General features: G+C 39.7%; 1 protein-coding gene across 4 annotated transcripts in view; it reads left to right on the top strand.

Moving 5' to 3' along the window:
• Window positions 1-3610: 3610 nt before the first annotated feature.
• st7 (suppression of tumorigenicity 7) overlaps window positions 3611-17727 on the top strand; it is a 131503-nt gene continuing 117386 nt past the window's right edge. The window contains exon 1 of one of the 4 annotated variants that reach the window (XR_010006693.1): window positions 3611-3879. Coding sequence is in view for 2 of the 4 variants with exons in the window: in XM_008111170.3 (XP_008109377.1) it covers window positions 3729-3879 (151 nt within the window). In the remaining 2 variants the exon portion in view is untranslated. The remainder of the gene's footprint in view (window positions 3880-17727) is intronic. The other 3 variants (XR_010006692.1, XM_008111170.3, XM_003221216.4) reach the window with 3 other exon arrangements.

Raw genomic sequence — 17727 nt, 5'->3', positions numbered from 1 at the left:
ATGCATAAAATGATTACATGTATTGTGCATGAATTTACCTGCAGGCTATGTGTATAAGCAGTTTATGAAACATTAATTTCTTGTTTAAATTTGGGTTCTATCACCAAGGTATCTCATTATGGATATGCAAATACAGATAGAATATCCCTTGTTTGGAATCAAAGATGCTCCAATATTCAAAATGGTCCAAAAGAGTGGCTGAGACAGAGACACCTTTGCTATCTGATGATTCCAATGCACACTAATTGTGTTTCATTTAAAAATATTACAAACTTTGTGAATAGACCTACCTTTAAAGCTACATATATAAATAGTATAAGAGACATAAATAAATTGTGTGTTTAGATTTGGGTCCTATTTCCAAGATATCACATAATGGATGTGCAAATACAGGTTGAGCATTTCTTATATGGAAATTAGAGATCAAAAATCCATTGAATATATTGCTTAGACTTGGGTCCCATCTCCAAGATATCACATTATGGATATGCATAATGGATATGCAAGTGAGTAATATATTTAATGGGTTATGGAAATCCAAAATCTAAAACCCATTGAAGTTATTACTCAGACTTGGGTGCCATCTCCAAGATATTTCATTATAGATAGGCATACAAATGCAGATATTCCAAAATCCAAAACTCTTGGATGAAAGATACATAAATGTATTGCTTAGACTTGGATCCCATCTCCAAAACATCACATTATGGATATGTAAATACATGTCGAAATTTCTTATTCGGAAATTCAAAATTTGAAATGCATTCAGTTTACTTGGGTTCTATTTGGAAATCCAAAATCCATTTAATTTTTTTGTTGGCCTTGGGTCCCATTTCCAAGATATCTCATTATAACCATACATGCAAACACAGATATTCCCAAATCTAAAATCAAAACTCTTGGATGAAACATACATTAATTTATTGTTTAGACTTGGTTGCCATCTTCAAGCAATCTCATTATATACATATATACTAAACAAATGAATTTGATATTTAGACTTGGGCCTCATCTTCAAGACATTACATTCCTTTTTAAATGAAACATAAAAGTAATTTAATGTCCAGACTTCCTTCCCCGAGATATCTTATTATGTAAAAATATACGAAACATAATTGTAATGTTTAGACTTGGGTCCCATGCTCAAGATATCTCATTATGGAAACATATATCCAACAGAAATGAACTGAATGTTTAGAGTTGGGTCCTATCTCAAGGATATTTAATTATGGATATGTAAATGAATACAAATATTCCCAAATCTGAAATCGCAAATACTTCTGGTCCCAAATATTTTGGATTGGACATATTACACTATGTGACAGTTTGTGAATATTTCTATTCCTGGATTGAAAGTGTTATTTCCTGTTTAATTGAGTGGTGCTTACTTTGAAAGTAGTACTAGTAGTAGTAGTAGTTGTTCTTATTATTATCATCTTTATTTATATCCTGCTTTTCTCCCCATGGGGACTAAAGGCAGTTAACATCTAGCCACATTAGACAAGTATAAAAACAACAATACAAAAGTTATAAACAAATAATAACAGTGTGGTAAAAACAATTAAAATACAGTAAATACATTAAAATGGTTGTTATGCACCAGAAACTTTGTTTTAGTGGCTGCCACAAACTATGTTGGGTACTGTTCTATTATCTGGGCGGAGGCCACAAGAGGGCGCTAGACAGAGGATAGTCCATTTTAGGGGGGTAGATGGGGGGACGGAGTGGAAGGAATAAAACTATTTCACAGATTTCCTGTTATTTCCCCCAGTTGTTGCTGTTGTGTCATTTATGAAATGGAAAGTGGGGAGGAGGAATAACCAATGAAAACGGAGGAAAATGTTTTCCTCCTTCAATTCCCCCCTGTAAAATGGACTATCCCTATATCTAGCGCCTCCTTGTGGCGTCCGCCTGGAAAAATGGAACAGTACCCTATATTGAACTGGTTGAGACTCCATGAGATATTCATTGAAAAACTATAGCACAATGTATTGCAGGATGTCCCGCAAAACAAAGCTTTTGTAGTTTAATACACTTTTTTCCATGTTTTTATGACAGAACCAATTAGGAAATGACCGTTTGAACCCAGGAACCAAAATTATGTTACGTAGTGTTCTTTATCTAATAAAAGAGAAAATTTGTTTGTTTATATCTGTGTATGCATTTTCCAATTTGTATGCGCCCACTTGCAGACAGCACTGTGACTCCTGATTAATCTGGACCAAGCTTGGCAGAAAGGCCCCCCATGACTAACAAAACATACTGGAGGGGTTTGGGGGAGGGGCACTGACCCAGCATGATGGGAGTTGTAGTCCACCCATGCCCAGAGAGCACCATGGACTCCATCGGAACATAATGGAGGGATTAGGGTGACCCAGCATGATAGGAGTTATAGTTCTCTCCACACCCAGAGAGCACCGTGAACACCACCAGAACATACTGGAGGGGTTGGGGTGGAATTCACCCAGCATGATGGGAGTTGCAGTCCGCCCACATACAGAGAGCAATGTGAACCCACCAGACTGAAGTTGGGGTCACCCAGTATGATGGGAGTTGTAGTTCACTCACACACAGACAGCACTGCGAACCCCAGCAGAACATAATGGAAGTGTTGGGTTGACCTAGCATTATGGGAGTTGTAGTTCACCCACACCCAGAGAACACCGTGAACCCCCATCCAAACATACTGGACAGGTTGGGGTGATGACGAGAGTTGTAGTTCAACCACATCCAGAGAGCACTGAACTCCACGAGAACATATTGGAAGAGTTGGGGTGACCCAGAATGATGGGAGTTGTAGTGCACCCACACGCAGAGTATTGTGAACCCTACGAGAATGTAGTGAAAGAGTTGGGCTGACCCAGCATGATGGGAGTTGTAGTTCACTCACATCCAGAGCACTGTGAACCCCACCGGAACATATGGGAGGGGTTGGGTTGATACAGCATGATGAGAGTTGTAGTTCACCCATATGCAGAGAGCACTGAACCTCAGGAGAACATGCTGGAGGAGTTGGGGGTGACCCAGTGTGATGGGAGTTGTAGTTCTTCCCTTACCCAAAGAGCCCTGTGAATCCCACTAGAACATACTAGAGAGGTTGGGGGAATTGACCCAGCATGATGAGAGTTGTAGTTCACCCACATCCAGAGCATTGTGAACCCCACAAGAACATACTGGAGGAGTTGGGTTGACCTAGCATGAAGGGAATTATACTTAGACTGAGAATCCCATCAGAACATACTGGAGTGGTTAGGGCAGGCAGGGGCAAACTTTGGCCCTCCAGGTGTTTTGGACTTCAACTCCCACAATTCCTAACAGCCTTCGGCTGTTAGGAATTGTGGGAGTTGAAGTCCAAAACACCTGGAGGGCCAAAGTTTGCCCCTGCCTGGGTTAGGGTGACCCGACATGATAGGAGTTGTAGTTCACTCACAACCAATGCATGCTGGTGGAAGGAGCCCAGCAAAAGGATGGCTGCGTCCTTGAGCTGCCTTGAAAGAGATGCCTCTGCTCCGGGGCGCGCGCGCAGGAGGAAGCCGCGAGGCGGGAGTGTGCCTTTTCCCTTTCGGCGCCTCCTCTGCCCGCGGTGGTGAGTGTGAGTGTTTACCCAGGAGGGAGGCCGAAGACGATGCCTTCGCGGAGGGGGAGGAGGGGGAGGGGGCGCGCTCCGTCGGGAGCCATGAATCACCCCGGCCGCCTCCTCCTCCTCTCCCTCCCACCCTCCCCGGAACATGGCCGAAGCGGGGCCCGGCTTGCTGGAGCAGCTCAAGGCCTCCGCCGCCTGCTCGTGGCCCTCGCTGTGGGCCCTGTGGCTCTTCGCCGTGCTGCTCCTCGTCTACGCCCTGAGGGTGCCCTTGAGGGTCCACGACAACTGGGCCGCAGGTAAACTGAGGAAGGAGCGCCTTCCCCTTCGCCAAACTTTTGGGCGCCAAGCAGAGGCAAAAAGGAGGGCGCCTCTGAGGGAGCGAGAAAGAGACAAAGCTCCCTTGTGGGTATGATGGGGAAGAAGCCCGCCTCCCAAAGTTTGATTTGATGTGCTCTTGCAGGCTGGAAAGCCTTCTTATTGCTTTGGGAGCAACTCTCTTCTATCACAGCCTCCCCCTCCACCACTCCTTCTCGCTTTTCGCCCTCTTTATTTTTAAGCATGGTCGTTTAAAAGGAGTAATAGGTAAAGGTAAAGGTTTCCCCTGACGTTAAGTCCAATCATGTCTGACTCTGGGGTGTGGTGCTCATCTCCATTTCTAAGCCGAAGAGCCGGCGTTGTCCGTAGACACCTCCAAGGTCATGTGGCCGGCATGACTGCATGGAGCGCCGTTACCTTCCCGCCGGAGCGGTACCTATTGATCTACGCACATTGGCATGTTTTCGAACTGCTAGCTTGGCAGGAGCTGGAGCTAACAGCGGGAGTCACTTACTCCTGGATTCGAACTGGCGACCTTTTGGTCCATAAGTTCAGCAGCCCAACACTTTAAAATGCTGGGCCACCAGGGGCTCCATATATATATATATATATATACACACACACACAACTCTTCCTCACAGCAGTTTTTTTTTAAAAAAATGTGTACAAGTACAACATCCATGGGTTGTGCATCCACTGATCCCACTATCCACAATGGGGATATTTGAGGAAAAAACCCCATTGCTTTGGGGTGTTAGATAATACCAGTTTCGCAATTTCTTATTTAAAAAGCCAACCTTTCCTGTTGTTTTTTTATGAATGCTCCCATTAGAAAATGCGTAAGGAGGTGGGTGAACTGCAATTTCCAAAATCGTGGGTGGGCCAATCACCCCAAACCCCACCAGTATTCAAAGTTGGCCATGTTAGGTCTGTGTGCCAAGTTTGGTCCAGATTCGACGCTGGCTGCATTCAGTGGTCTCTGGATAAGAGTGAACTATAACTCCCATATGCCAAGGACAATCACTCCCAAACCCCGCCTGTATGCACAGTTGGCCATGTTGCATCTGCGTGCCAAGTTTGGCCCAGATCCATCAAATGCTGCATTTATTGCTCTCGGAATAAAGGTGAACTACAACTCCCATGTGCCAAGGACAATCATCCCCAAACGCCACCTGTATGCACAGTTGGCCATGTTGCGTCTGTGTGCCAAGTTTGGTCCAGATTCGACGCTGGCTGCATTCAGTGGTCTCTGGATAAGAGTGAACTATAACTCCCATATGCCAAGGACAATCACTCCCAAACCCCGCCTGTATGCACAGTTGGCCATGTTGCATCTGCGTGCCAAGTTTGGCCCAGATCCATCAAATGCTGCATTTATTGCTCTCGGAATAAAGGTGAACTACAACTCCCATGTGCCAAGGACAATCATCCCCAAACGCCACCTGTATGCACAGTTGGCCATGTTGCGTCTGTGTGCCAAGTTTGGTCCAGATCCATCGTTGGCTGTGTTCAGTGCTCTCCGGATAAAAGTGAACTACAACTCCCATGTGCCAAGAATAATCACCCCCAAATACCACCTGTACGTACAGTGGGCCATACTGGGTTTGTGTGCTAGGTTTGGTCCAGATCTGAGGTCGGCTGGGTTAAGTGCTCTGGATAAGGGTGAACTACAACTCCCAAAAATCAAGGTCAATTCCCCCAAACTTATCCAGTGTGTTCTAGTGGTCATTGGGGAGTCTGTGTGCCAAGTATGGTCCAGGTCCTTCATTTGTGTGGGTTGCAGTGGTCTCTGGAAGTCAGTGAAGGTACTTCAAATCCCATAATCTGTGGCAAGTTTGGTCCAGATCCATTGCTGGTTGGGTTCACAGTGCTCTCTTGTACATGTTCATGGCGCTCGCTATAACCTGCAATGTCATTGGAGGGAGGACCATCGGTGTTTCCTGTATAGTGGGAGCTATAGCTCTTTATGGAGGCAGGGACTTGTCTGTGTAAGTGGACACCCCAGCCACATACACACATAGACATTTTCACTTTTATTATGTGCATAGATAGATAGATATTTATACACACCCACACATACAGTGTGTATATAAGCAGTCCAAGTTACAAACAAATTAAGTTCTGTAGGTTTGTTTATTATTATATTGACACAAAGACATAGTATGACGCAGCAAACGAGAAATATATGCTGGATATTATTATTATTATTATTATTATTATTATTATTATTATTATTATTATATTTTATTTCTTGCCCACCTCTCCTCATGGCTCAAGGCATTTTATACATAAGCACAGCAAAAACACTACAAATACACACGCTAAAACGTACCTCCATAAAAGTTAAACACCAAAAAGAGTATTTTGTCCTTGAGTGCCATGGTAAATGATTTTGAATGTGTTACTTTTGTGAACACTGTCCTATTATCTTCTTTCTTTAATAATGAAAAGGAGATTCTGAATAGAATACAGTGCCAGTGATTCAAAAGGAACGTCACCGTTATTTTTAGCAAACAAAGGTACCTTTGCTACCTGCATTCCTGGCAAAGCTGCTTTGCTTTTAAGATCTACATGCCAGGCAGAATTGCTGCTGGTTAAGCTTTTACCATAAATGTCTTTGTCACATGCGGAGAAGACTATTGTAAATGTGGCAACAGATACAGAAAATGGTTAAAAAGATAAAGGTTTCCCCTTGACATTAAGTCTAGTCGAGTCTGACTCCGGGAGGTGGCACTTGTCTCAATTTCTAAGCCTAAGAGCCAGCATTGTCCATAGATGCCTCCAAGGTCATGTGGTCGGCATGGCTGCATGGAGTGCCGTTATCTTCCTGCTGGAGCGGTACCTTTTGATCTAATCTCATTTGCATGTTTTCGAACTGCTAGGTTGGCAGAAGTTGGAGCTAACAGCGGTAGCTCACCCCACTCCCTGGATTCGAACCACCAAACTTTCGGTCAGAAAATTAGGCAACTCAGTGGTTTAACCCTCTGTGCCACCAAGTTACCAAGCTGCTAATTGGTTCTGGCTACATATTATACCAGTTCTGAGAGAATAGCTCTGTTTTCCTGTGGTACTGTAGCCCAGTTAGAAGTACTGCTGCTGATCTTTGAAGTTATTAATGATCTGGACTCTAAATAATAATAATACAGTAATAATATTGTGATACGAAATCCACCATATCTATCTTGTTTGCTGTGTCAGACTATGGCGTTGTGTCAATAATAATAATAATAATAATAATAATAATAATAATAATAATAATAATCAGAATTGACGAGAAGTAACTGGAAAAGCTGACATGATAGGAGGATTTAAAGATCAAACTGCAAAGACTGACACAAGCCAGTGGTGATCGACACACTAGGTGCAGTGCCTAAAGACCTTGGCCAGAAATTGAAAACAATCAGCAAAATTACCATCTGTCATCTGCAAAAAGCCAACCTGCTTAGATCTGTATGCATTATTCTCTGATACATCACCTAGTTTTAGACACTTGGAAAGTGTCCAATGTGTGATCCAATACAACAGCAAGCATAGTGATCTTGTTTGCTGTCTACTAATCTTGTTATGTATCAAATAATATTTTTATATCTTACCCGCCTCATCATTAAAACAATATTCAAAGACATACAACAAGATACACAGAGTTAAAAATTAAAGTTAAAATACAAGATAAAAATAAAACTACAACTCCTATGATTCCATAGAATTGAGCCATCACAGTTAAGTAGTGCCAAACTACATTAATTCTACAGTGTAGATGCACCCTAAGTGCAAACAAGGAGACTTTCATGATTTCTACATGTTCGTTACATTATAGAATATATATGTTTGTGCATTTTATATCTTACCCGCTTCTCAGGGCTTGAGACGGGTTACAAAACAGTTAAAATACATGAGCATAGCAAAAACAAGGAAAGAAGCAGAAATGTCTTGAAAGGAAGGAACTCTGAGGACAGGCCAGCAAACGTGTTCTGAGCTCCTAACTCCTACCTCTTACTGCACTTACTCCCATGCTTACAATTGAAAAACAGGTGGAATGGGAACCATCAAAATTTTCCTGCCTTGTTTCATTGCCCAACCGTCAGCAGTCTGCTGTATCCTATGGGGTTTGATGCAGAACCATATGATCCCATGGAAAGAAATGGTTTTGACCCAGATCACTGTCTCTTGTATCCTATCAAGTTTGATGCAGAACAATAAGATCCCATAGAAAGAAATGGTTTTAACCTAAATCCCTGTCTCTTGTATCCTATGGGGTTTGATGCAGAACAATAAGATCCCATGGAAAGAAATGGTTTTAACCTAGATCACTGTCTCTTGTATCCTATCAGGTGTGATATAGAACAATATGATCCCATGGAAAGATATGGTTTTAACCTGGGTCACTGTCTTTTGTATCCTATGGGGTTTGATGCCGAACAATAAGATCCCATGGAAATAAATGGTTTTAACCTAAATCACCGTCTCTTGTATCCTGTGGGGTTTGATGCAGAACAATATGATCCCATTGAAAGAAATGGTTTTAAACTGGTTTCAGCCTCCTTTAATGTAAGAGGCTTTGGGCAGGGCGAGGGCTCTCTTTTTTTGGATATGGTTGTTTCTCCTGATTAAAAAAAGTAATGCTGACCGTGTGATGAATGTAGGATGAATGTATTTCTACCTCTTAAGTTTCCACGTGTGAGTGTGATGGGGAGCCAGAACTCCCAAAGCACTCAGTGCTCAAATTCCAAAAAAGAAATCTCTTATAGCACAGGAAGAGGGAAAGGTCTGGGAAATATTTGGACAAGCAAATTTCATTCGTCTTCTTTCGCAATTAAAATCCAAACATTAGAGAAGCAAATTTCAGGGCAGGATTTCCCCCCTCCTAAAAGTTTCTTAAACATTGTCACGATAGATCAAAATGAAATACTACTGTTTTGCATCCCTGTGTTTCTGGAAGCCCTCTGGATGTTTAAGGAGTGGTTATTACTCCAATAAAACGAAATACAGTACCTGCCTCAGAATATGGAGGGGAAGTTTCATTTAACCAATTTGAAGCTCTTTCAGCTTGGGAGTTGAGTACTGATGATGTGACAGTCTCCATCACTTTAGAGCAGAATATTCCAAACTGTGTCACAACAAAACGTTACTGTGCTGACCACAGTGTGTAGGTATGTGTAATAAGAAACTTCTGCACCAATGGAAATAAGCAATAAATCCTACATTTTAAAAAAACTATATGAAAGGTTTTCATGAGATATATTGTGTCCCCATACATTTGTTATTACAATTTATGCATGTGTCCGTATCTCTCATAAGAAGATGGTTTAACTTCCGGTTTACTAGTAAAACTGTGTCGCAAAATGATGCATGCCTAAAACATGTGTCACCAACATGAAATGTTTGGAAAGCTCTGCTTTAGAGTGACACCATGGCAGACCAGACAACAACATTGCCCTCCTCCAGTGCCTTACTGCTACTGCTTACTTATTTTCCTGGTGTTTTCTCTGCATTCAAATAAATACTCCGGTGCATTAGCAGTGGTGCAACTGTATGTTATGTGACCAGAGCCCCTGCTTGAGTATTTTGCTTGGACTCAATGTCTCTCTACCTGCTTTCCTGATCAACGTCTTTTCTAAACAGCATTGTTTGTTGTTGGGAGAAGGGCATGAAGACAACCCCAGCCAGCAATATGCAAGCTTTGCTACTGTCAGGGCCACTTTAAGAAGATGGGAATGGTTTGAGTGTTCAGGGGAACAGCTGCCTCACTAATGGCCTAAAGGCATATGTAGTCCATGAAATTCTTCTAGCCTGGTGACTACCGTTGCGACTTGTGGTAATGAATTTCATCAGTAAATTTATCTTATGAAGAAATGCTTCCTTTTGTCCTGAAGCTGTGGCAACGGGATTTACGCCCTCTGCATGAAATTTTGAAATTTCCTATGCCACTCCTTAGCAGCTTTTCCTTTTCTACATGTAATGGTCCAAATGCTTTATTCTTTGTTTATGGGAAGGTTGCTCTAACTCTATATTTTAGAAGGTTGCTCTAACTCTATAATCTAACTCTATATCCAGTTGCAGATAGATTTGAAGTAGTTTCTCTGTGCAGATAACACAGGGCATCTTTCTTATAATCAACAGCAACATGAGTTTGCTCTTAACAGTCCATAGTCTAAAAGCATCTCTGTCTTCTTCTAAAATGGAATCTGAGATCAGAGCAATCCCAGATTTGATCACGTGGTCTGCAGCCCCTCCCACAACCTTAAGAAACATAGAGTAAAGGGAAAGCTGCATACCAAAGCATACATATACCATACAGTAAGCAAACAGAATCATATCACAAAACAAATTACTGGTGGAGGCTTGAAGAAGGTTGCTATTTCCAACAATATCTATCTTTGAGTCCCAGTATTGCAAAAAAGGTGGGATGTACTGAATATTATTATTAATAATAATAATAATTTTGTTATTGTAGATTTTTCATATTTCATTTTTATATGCCTTATAAGATTTAAGGCACTTTACTTCATGTGGCTAATCACTTGGTTACTTGGATTAATATCTAGTCTAAAACGAATGCCAGATTAGTTTCTGTAATCAACATTTTTTAAAAAATCCCCTAATTTTGCCTTTACTGCCACATTTAGTATGTATTTACTTGGATTTCACTGTGAAGATTAGCATTTGACCATATATCAGTGAAATGTGCGACTAGATTTAATTAATATTGTAATCCTTTATTTTGGAAATGAAGAAGATTCACACATACTGATCAGATCTGCATGTGTAGCTGTTGCTCTTCCAGCTGGCCTTGAAACTGATATATAGCCTTGTTATTACAGCTCTGTTATGTTATTAAAGTCCTCTTCAGCTGAGTCATTATCCCCCCCCCCCCCTTTGAAATGACTCAAACACAATTCAGGTGCAGAAGAAGTCTAAAAATGGACAAAATTTAGTCTATGACTCTGAAAGTGCCCAATCACAATTGCCTCTTCAGGCTTTCATTGAAGAGTAGTTACAATGTGGCGTGCGAATGATATATTAAAGTATTTCTCTATGATGGTGGCAATAAACACATTCTGTAGGTCCATATAGTGTGCTCACTTGCAGCTTGTCTTCATCATCTTTGGACCATAATAAAATGTTGTTGTTGTTGTATAATTTTATCCATACATAAATTGGTTTTTCTCTCTCAGTTATATAGGAAAAGTAAGGAATGAATGTGCCACTAAATGCTCTTTTACTGAATGTATTTATTAGTATGATTATGTCTGAACTTTCCTTCAGTCGGTTCAAAGCAATAAACACAACTCTTCTTTTTTTTCAGTTTATCCTCACAACAAGCCTGTGAATTAAGTCAATCTGAGGCTGAATTGATGCTGCTATATAATCCAGTTTCTGAATCCAGATTATCTGCTTTGAAGTGGATTGTATGAGTTGACACTGCCATATAAATCCAGTTCAAAGCAGATAATCTGGATTCAGAAACTAGATTATATGGCAGTGTAGATGGGGCCTGAGAAAGAGTGACTGGTCCAAGGTTATCAATTGAGTGTAAGGAATTCAAGTACTCTAATCACTATTCTTGCTAGCAACCTGAGTTTTAGTATTCCCCAAATTTTCTAAAAGACTAAGGAGAAAGTGAAACATATGTACATAGATAGATATTAAGTTCTTAATGAACATAGTGTGTGAGACCATAGAACTGGGTGGGCAGAAGGTTTGCAGGTTTAATTGCATGTGTAGATTTGATAATATTATCTCTAGGAATTTCTAGATCAGTGGTTCCCAACCTTTGGGCCTCCAGGTATTTTGGACTTCACCTCCCACAATTCCTAACAGCCGGTATGATGACTGGGATTTTTGGGAGTTGAAGCCCAAAATACCTGGAGGCCCAAAGGTTGGGAATCACTGCTCTAGATTCTCTGGCGTGATTCTGTAGTCAACCTCCGCTGGAAGGTGAACACAGAGTACAGTGAAAAACCTAGAACAGTGGCTCTCAACCTGGGGTCCCCAGATGTTTTTCTCCTTCAACTCCCAGAAATCCTAACAGCTGGTAAACTGGCTGGGATTTCTAGGATTTTTAGACCAAAACCATCTGGAGATCTCAGGTTGAGAACCACTGACCTAGAGAGTCCTAGAGACATGTTCTCTCCAGTAAAAAAGGTATTTTTATCTGGATTTTTTCCACTTATGCAAAGATCCTGTGTCCCCTATCCTCATGAAAGTCGAGGGCCTACTGTATTTGCTTTCTTAACATCCTCCATAATAACATGCTATTAGCCATAAAGTAGGAAGTGAGTGATGTAAAGTAATCTCTAGTATTCAAATGATTGCTAGTCGGGAAAGAAAACAATATAGTCATTGTGTCTGGCAAGAAACTAAAAGTAAGAATCCAAAGATAAATGTATTCTTGTCTTACTCCAAAATTATAGGAATCGGGTCTTTTAATCCTAACTGAATGAAACATTATCTTAAAGCTTCAAGTTTTCTTAATGCTTTCTGGATTTGGCATGGGTTATATCTTCTTTACGTTTTTCGTTTGTGAACAGGGTTAAGCCTTTGCTTAACACACATACATACACTCTTAAATGTGGTTAGAAGTAACATTTTAAGGTTGTTAGCCACAATAAAAGGCTGAATTACAGCTCCGAGAAACCCCAGCCATCTTACACGCTGTTAGGAATTGTGGGAGCTGAAGTCCAAAACACCTGGAGGAGCAGAGCTTGAGAAACACTTCCCTGGAGGATCTACACATTCCAAGAGAAAGCACATTTATGAAAACTGCAAATAATCAAATCCGCAAAAGTGAAATGTGCAAATATGGAAGACGAGCTGTTTTCCCAAATTTTCTTCCTGATTACCAAGGTTAAGACAATGTGAACATTGTTTACATCCTAAACTAGATGTAAGAGTTTGAAAGTATTTCAAAGAGCGAAATGGGACCAATGCAGGCAAAGAGAGAAAGAACTGCAATCATATCCGACTGTATATGCTAATTCAGTGATGACTTGTTAAAAAATCTATATCTTTTCATGCTTTCCATTCCCTAGGTTTGAAATGGGGTGGGGAAAGGGGGAAGAGACAGGCATCTCTTAGGTTATAGTAGACTTGTGTCATTCTAAAGGAGGTAATATAGTTTACACCAATGAGATATGTTAACTCACAAGCATATTATAGTCCCACAACCATATTGCAAATGTGAAAATGTTGAACTGAATATTTGTGGACTACAGTACACAAGTTCCCCCAGCTGGAACGGCTACTGGTCATGCTGACTGCAGAGCTCATTTGAAGTTGTAGTCCAATAAGTCACTTTCCCATGAGCTTGGAAAGTAGACGTCTATTGGTGGTATATGATGATTCAGAGGATCACTTTTCAAGTCTATTTTTACCAGTTGATGGCAAGAGTATGTTCACATCATTTTCTTCAAATGGTGCCATGGTTATTTTTAGGGTCTCTTTAGGGGAAGGAGAGAGGGGGGAGGGAGAGAGAGGGAGATTTTGAAGGAGTTGCACACTGAAATTTTGGGAAGACGTGTCACTCTAGCCAAAAAGAGGAAAAAGAACTATTTGCAAAAATAATTTAAATATAAGTTTATTGTGTCTCAGCTTACGCGCAACAAATTGAAAGACATGCAACCAAAAAAAAAAAAGCCAAAACACTCAGGCACTCTTTAAAAACAGAGTAAGAGAACATTGATTGATCAGAATAGTGGATTTGGGTATTTTGAGTCTGAGGGAAGGAGTTTTAATTGCTTCATCTCTTCTAAGAGTTTAGGAAGCAAAGAATAAATCTTGCTTTACATTTATAAGGTATAGCTGCTTTCAGTTACTTCTTAATGGGCCTCATTTACAGAAAAATAGAAAATTAAGAAATTAACGTCATATTATCTAACACTGGCTTCTGTTTAATGTGCCTCAGCTTATTATTTAAATACCTGTACCGGATCTATTAATTTTATATAAGTTTACATGCATTAAGTGACGCCTCAATAGATAGTTTTTGTCAACTTCGTTGGATGTTCTAATTGTTCAGTAAAAATACTAACGATCCCCTGGTATTCTCTTAATAGAGATGGCATTCATATTTTGAAATGGTGCTCTCATAGACTACTGCAAAACCCTCTTAGCCCATTTTTTGTGTATAATAGTTATTATTATTATACATTAATAAAAATAAAAACACATAGCCTATTCACAAACACACACAAAAAATAGAAAAATAGAAAGGGGGATGTGGGTTGTGCAGCTCTGATTACTAAATAAGAGTTACTGTATATATATCTACTGTATCACCAAAGAAGAGGAATGGAATTGGGTAGACAAAAAATATGTCTGTTGTAGTTATTACAGCCATATCTCCCACACTAATATTTTTATATACATCATCTAAAATTTTAAAAGTTGCAAATGTCCTCTATAACAAAGCAGATACATTGTCTTGTCATTCGATGTCAAGACTTGTCATATCTTCTCATATACAGTACATTTCAATATTCTTTTCCAGTTCTTTGGCTGTGGCGCAGGCTGGAAAGCAAGCCAGCTGCAACAAATCAACAAATCACTCTGACCGAAAGGTCATGAGTTCGAGGCCAGCCCCGGTGTCTGCGTCTTGTCTCTGTCTCTGTTCTATGTCATGGCATTGAATGTTTGCCTTTATGTGCAATGTGATCCGCCCTGAGTCCCCTTCAGGGTGAGAAGGGCGGAATATAAATGCTGTAAATAAATAATAAATAAATATTATTCTAGTTTTAATTATTGCCATAGAAATCCATAGAACATTGTGATATATTCTTCTTTTTGACACTTCATAATATATATATATATATATATATATATATATATATATATATATATACACACACACACACTCACACACATACATATACATATACATACACACACACACACACACACACACACACACATGTCCTTCTAAAATACCTAAATAGCAAGGCTTACAATTATCTCTCTTTAAATTAGAAAGTACTATTAGGCCCATTTTAATACAATGAATACGTAGCTCACGCAAGGGCAAGGCACAGCATTTCCTGGACATGGCAATGGTGCACTTTTACCAAAAAGTATCGGTAACACACATTGTTAACTATTGAATCTGAGGGGGAAAACTATAATTCAAGAGCTTGAATCACACATGACCAGCTATTAAGATAGGAGAAAATATATTATTGCTTAATCTGGATTCTGGAGTGAAGACTAATTTTGTATTTGATGAAGTGTAGTGCAAAAAGGAGAAAATAAATTATTTATAATTACCATAAGTAATATTCTTACGCTATCAGACTTCCCAGAACAGTGGTTCCTAAACTGTGTTTCTCTAAAGCCTAGAGTTCCACATGAGTATTATAAAAAACCTATTAAAAGACCATGCCAGGGTATGAAGATCTTATTAAAATTCAGTGTACAGGCAGGCCCCGAGTTACAAACATCTGACTTGCAAATGATTCATAGTTACAAACAGGGATAAGACAACAGGAAGTGAGGAAAATCTACCTCCAGGAAGGGAAATTCACTCCTGAAAAGAGTTTTCATCGAGAAAAGGTGTCTCCACAGAAGATATATCTCCAATCCTTGTTTTCACAACAAGCCAAATTTGTCAAAATGCAATTATCACAGGGACAAAAAGTGAGGTGAAATCTTCTGCACAGGGGCACAGATAGCAAAACAAACACCACAGTGGTGTTAACCGTTCCCTATGCGATTGAAAACTAAAACATATATTTTTGGCTGGGGTTACACTTAAAATATGTACCTATTTCGGCTTACATACAAATTCAACTTAAGACCAAATCTACATAACCCATCTTGTTTGTAATTCGGAGACTGCCTATACTTTCTGTTTTAAAAAGAAAGCTTGTATTTCTTTATTTCAAATCCTACTTAATTATACAAAACACAAAGGAAAGAGGAGTAGAAGAAAAAAGAAAGACATTGTGGGTTCCCAATATGTAGGGATAAAGTTAGGATGACGTTAGAGTTCTGTGTGGGGAGGGAGTCTATTGAAGGGTTCTGTGACCAAAAACATTTGGAAACCACTGATCCAGAAATAGATTTAGTATTGGATTGACTCTGGCATTTCTTTGCTTATATCTTTTCAGGAGAAATTTTGATTAATACTTAAGCATATTTTTAGTTTTAAAAAAGTCTGAAATAAATGAGCAGAAGAACTAATGAAAAGATACCTTCCTGAATTGTGTGTTTGTATTCTTCAGGTTGTTGTTTTCTCTCTCTCTTGTTTTGTCAATATAGGTCTTTGAATATGTTCTGCTTCTTGTAAATAAACCATAGTATTGGCTGTGTTTCATGTGGAGGCTAAAAATTGTTTACAGTACACATGGGTAAGTTATTTGGTTGTCTCGTAAATTCACCAAGTGAAACGAAGCTGTGATGTGTTTTCCACTGCAGTACTAATGTAATTCCTTAGACCTTCAATATCTGGACTAAACATCCATCTGTCAGTTCTTGGGACCTATCTGAATAATCACAGCTCACAACGTTCAGCAAACAATGGATACCGTTTATTCTTCTCACCAAAAGTACAACCAAGACAGTTCTAGTGAAGCAATGTGTATTATAGGTTTTATAGTCTTTGCACCCACACACCCCTTCTGTGCTTCTCTTGCGATTTCTCTACTCCCTATTTTCCCATCATTACAGGCCAGGTGGCCTTATCTCTCTCTCCCTCCTTTCTCCTCACATTCCAGCAGGATAACCAATTTGGCTCTTGATGCTCAAGGCCGATTTACTGCATCCTGACAGCATCTACACAGTAGAATTAATGCTGTTTGATACGACTTTAGCTGCTATGGCTGAATGCTATAAAATCATAAGAGTGGTAGTTTGCAAGGTCTTTATCATTCTTTGCCAAAGAGCGCTGGGGCTTCACCAAACTACAAATCCCAGATTACATAGCATGTGGTGGTGGGCTGCAAAACCAATTTAGTTGGAGGAATTACTGAAAGGTAACCTGAAGGCCCTAAGGAACTGGTAAACTTGTCCCTGTGTAAGCCACCCCGAGTCCCTTCGTGGAGATGGGGCGGGGTATAAGAATGAAGTTTATTATTTATTTTATTATTAAACTACCGGGAGAATCACAAATACTTGGAGTGCTTCTGCCTGTATCTATGACTCCTGAATTCGAATTAGTTTGCTTGCTCATCTATTTAGTAATAGATAGATTTATTTTTAACCATTTTGTGTAAATTCTTGAGTGAATTAAGAATTAACTTAAGAATAAATGTCCTTGAGACCTAATAAGGAAGATAATCCACAGTATCTGCTTTGAACTGGATTTTTTTGAGTCCACACTTCTATATAGTTCAGTTTAATGTGGATTTTATACAGCTGTGTGGAAGAGGCCTGAGAGAATAAGATTTACCAAAGGTTGCTCAATGGGTTTTCATGCTGAAGTGGGGATTTGAACCCTGATCCTATTCCAACACTCAAACAGCTAAACTATGCTGGCTCTCAATTTATATTTTCTTTATTTGTTGCATTAACATCATTAACGCAGTAATGACTTTACTTAAATGGATGCCTAAGTAGATTTTGATAGAAAAGAGTCTCCTATGGGAAAGATTGAGTGGAGATTATTATTATTATTATTATTATTATTATTATTTTATTATGACACAGCAAACAAGATAGATATGCTGGATTTCATATCACAAAATCACAAGTCGAACGCTTCCCAAGTGTGATGTATTTTCGGATGATGCGTGCAGATCCCAGCAGGGTGGCCTTTTGCAGTTGGCAGATTGTGATTTTGTCAATGTCTATTGTTTCCAAATACCGGCTGAGATCTTTTGGCATGGCACCCAATGTGC

Source organism: Anolis carolinensis, chromosome 5 (genome assembly GCF_035594765.1).
Source record: "Anolis carolinensis isolate JA03-04 chromosome 5, rAnoCar3.1.pri, whole genome shotgun sequence".
Lineage (NCBI taxonomy): Eukaryota > Metazoa > Chordata > Lepidosauria > Squamata > Dactyloidae > Anolis > Anolis carolinensis.
Note: the sequence above shows the minus strand (reverse complement) of the source record. Positions and strands in the feature narration are given on the sequence as shown.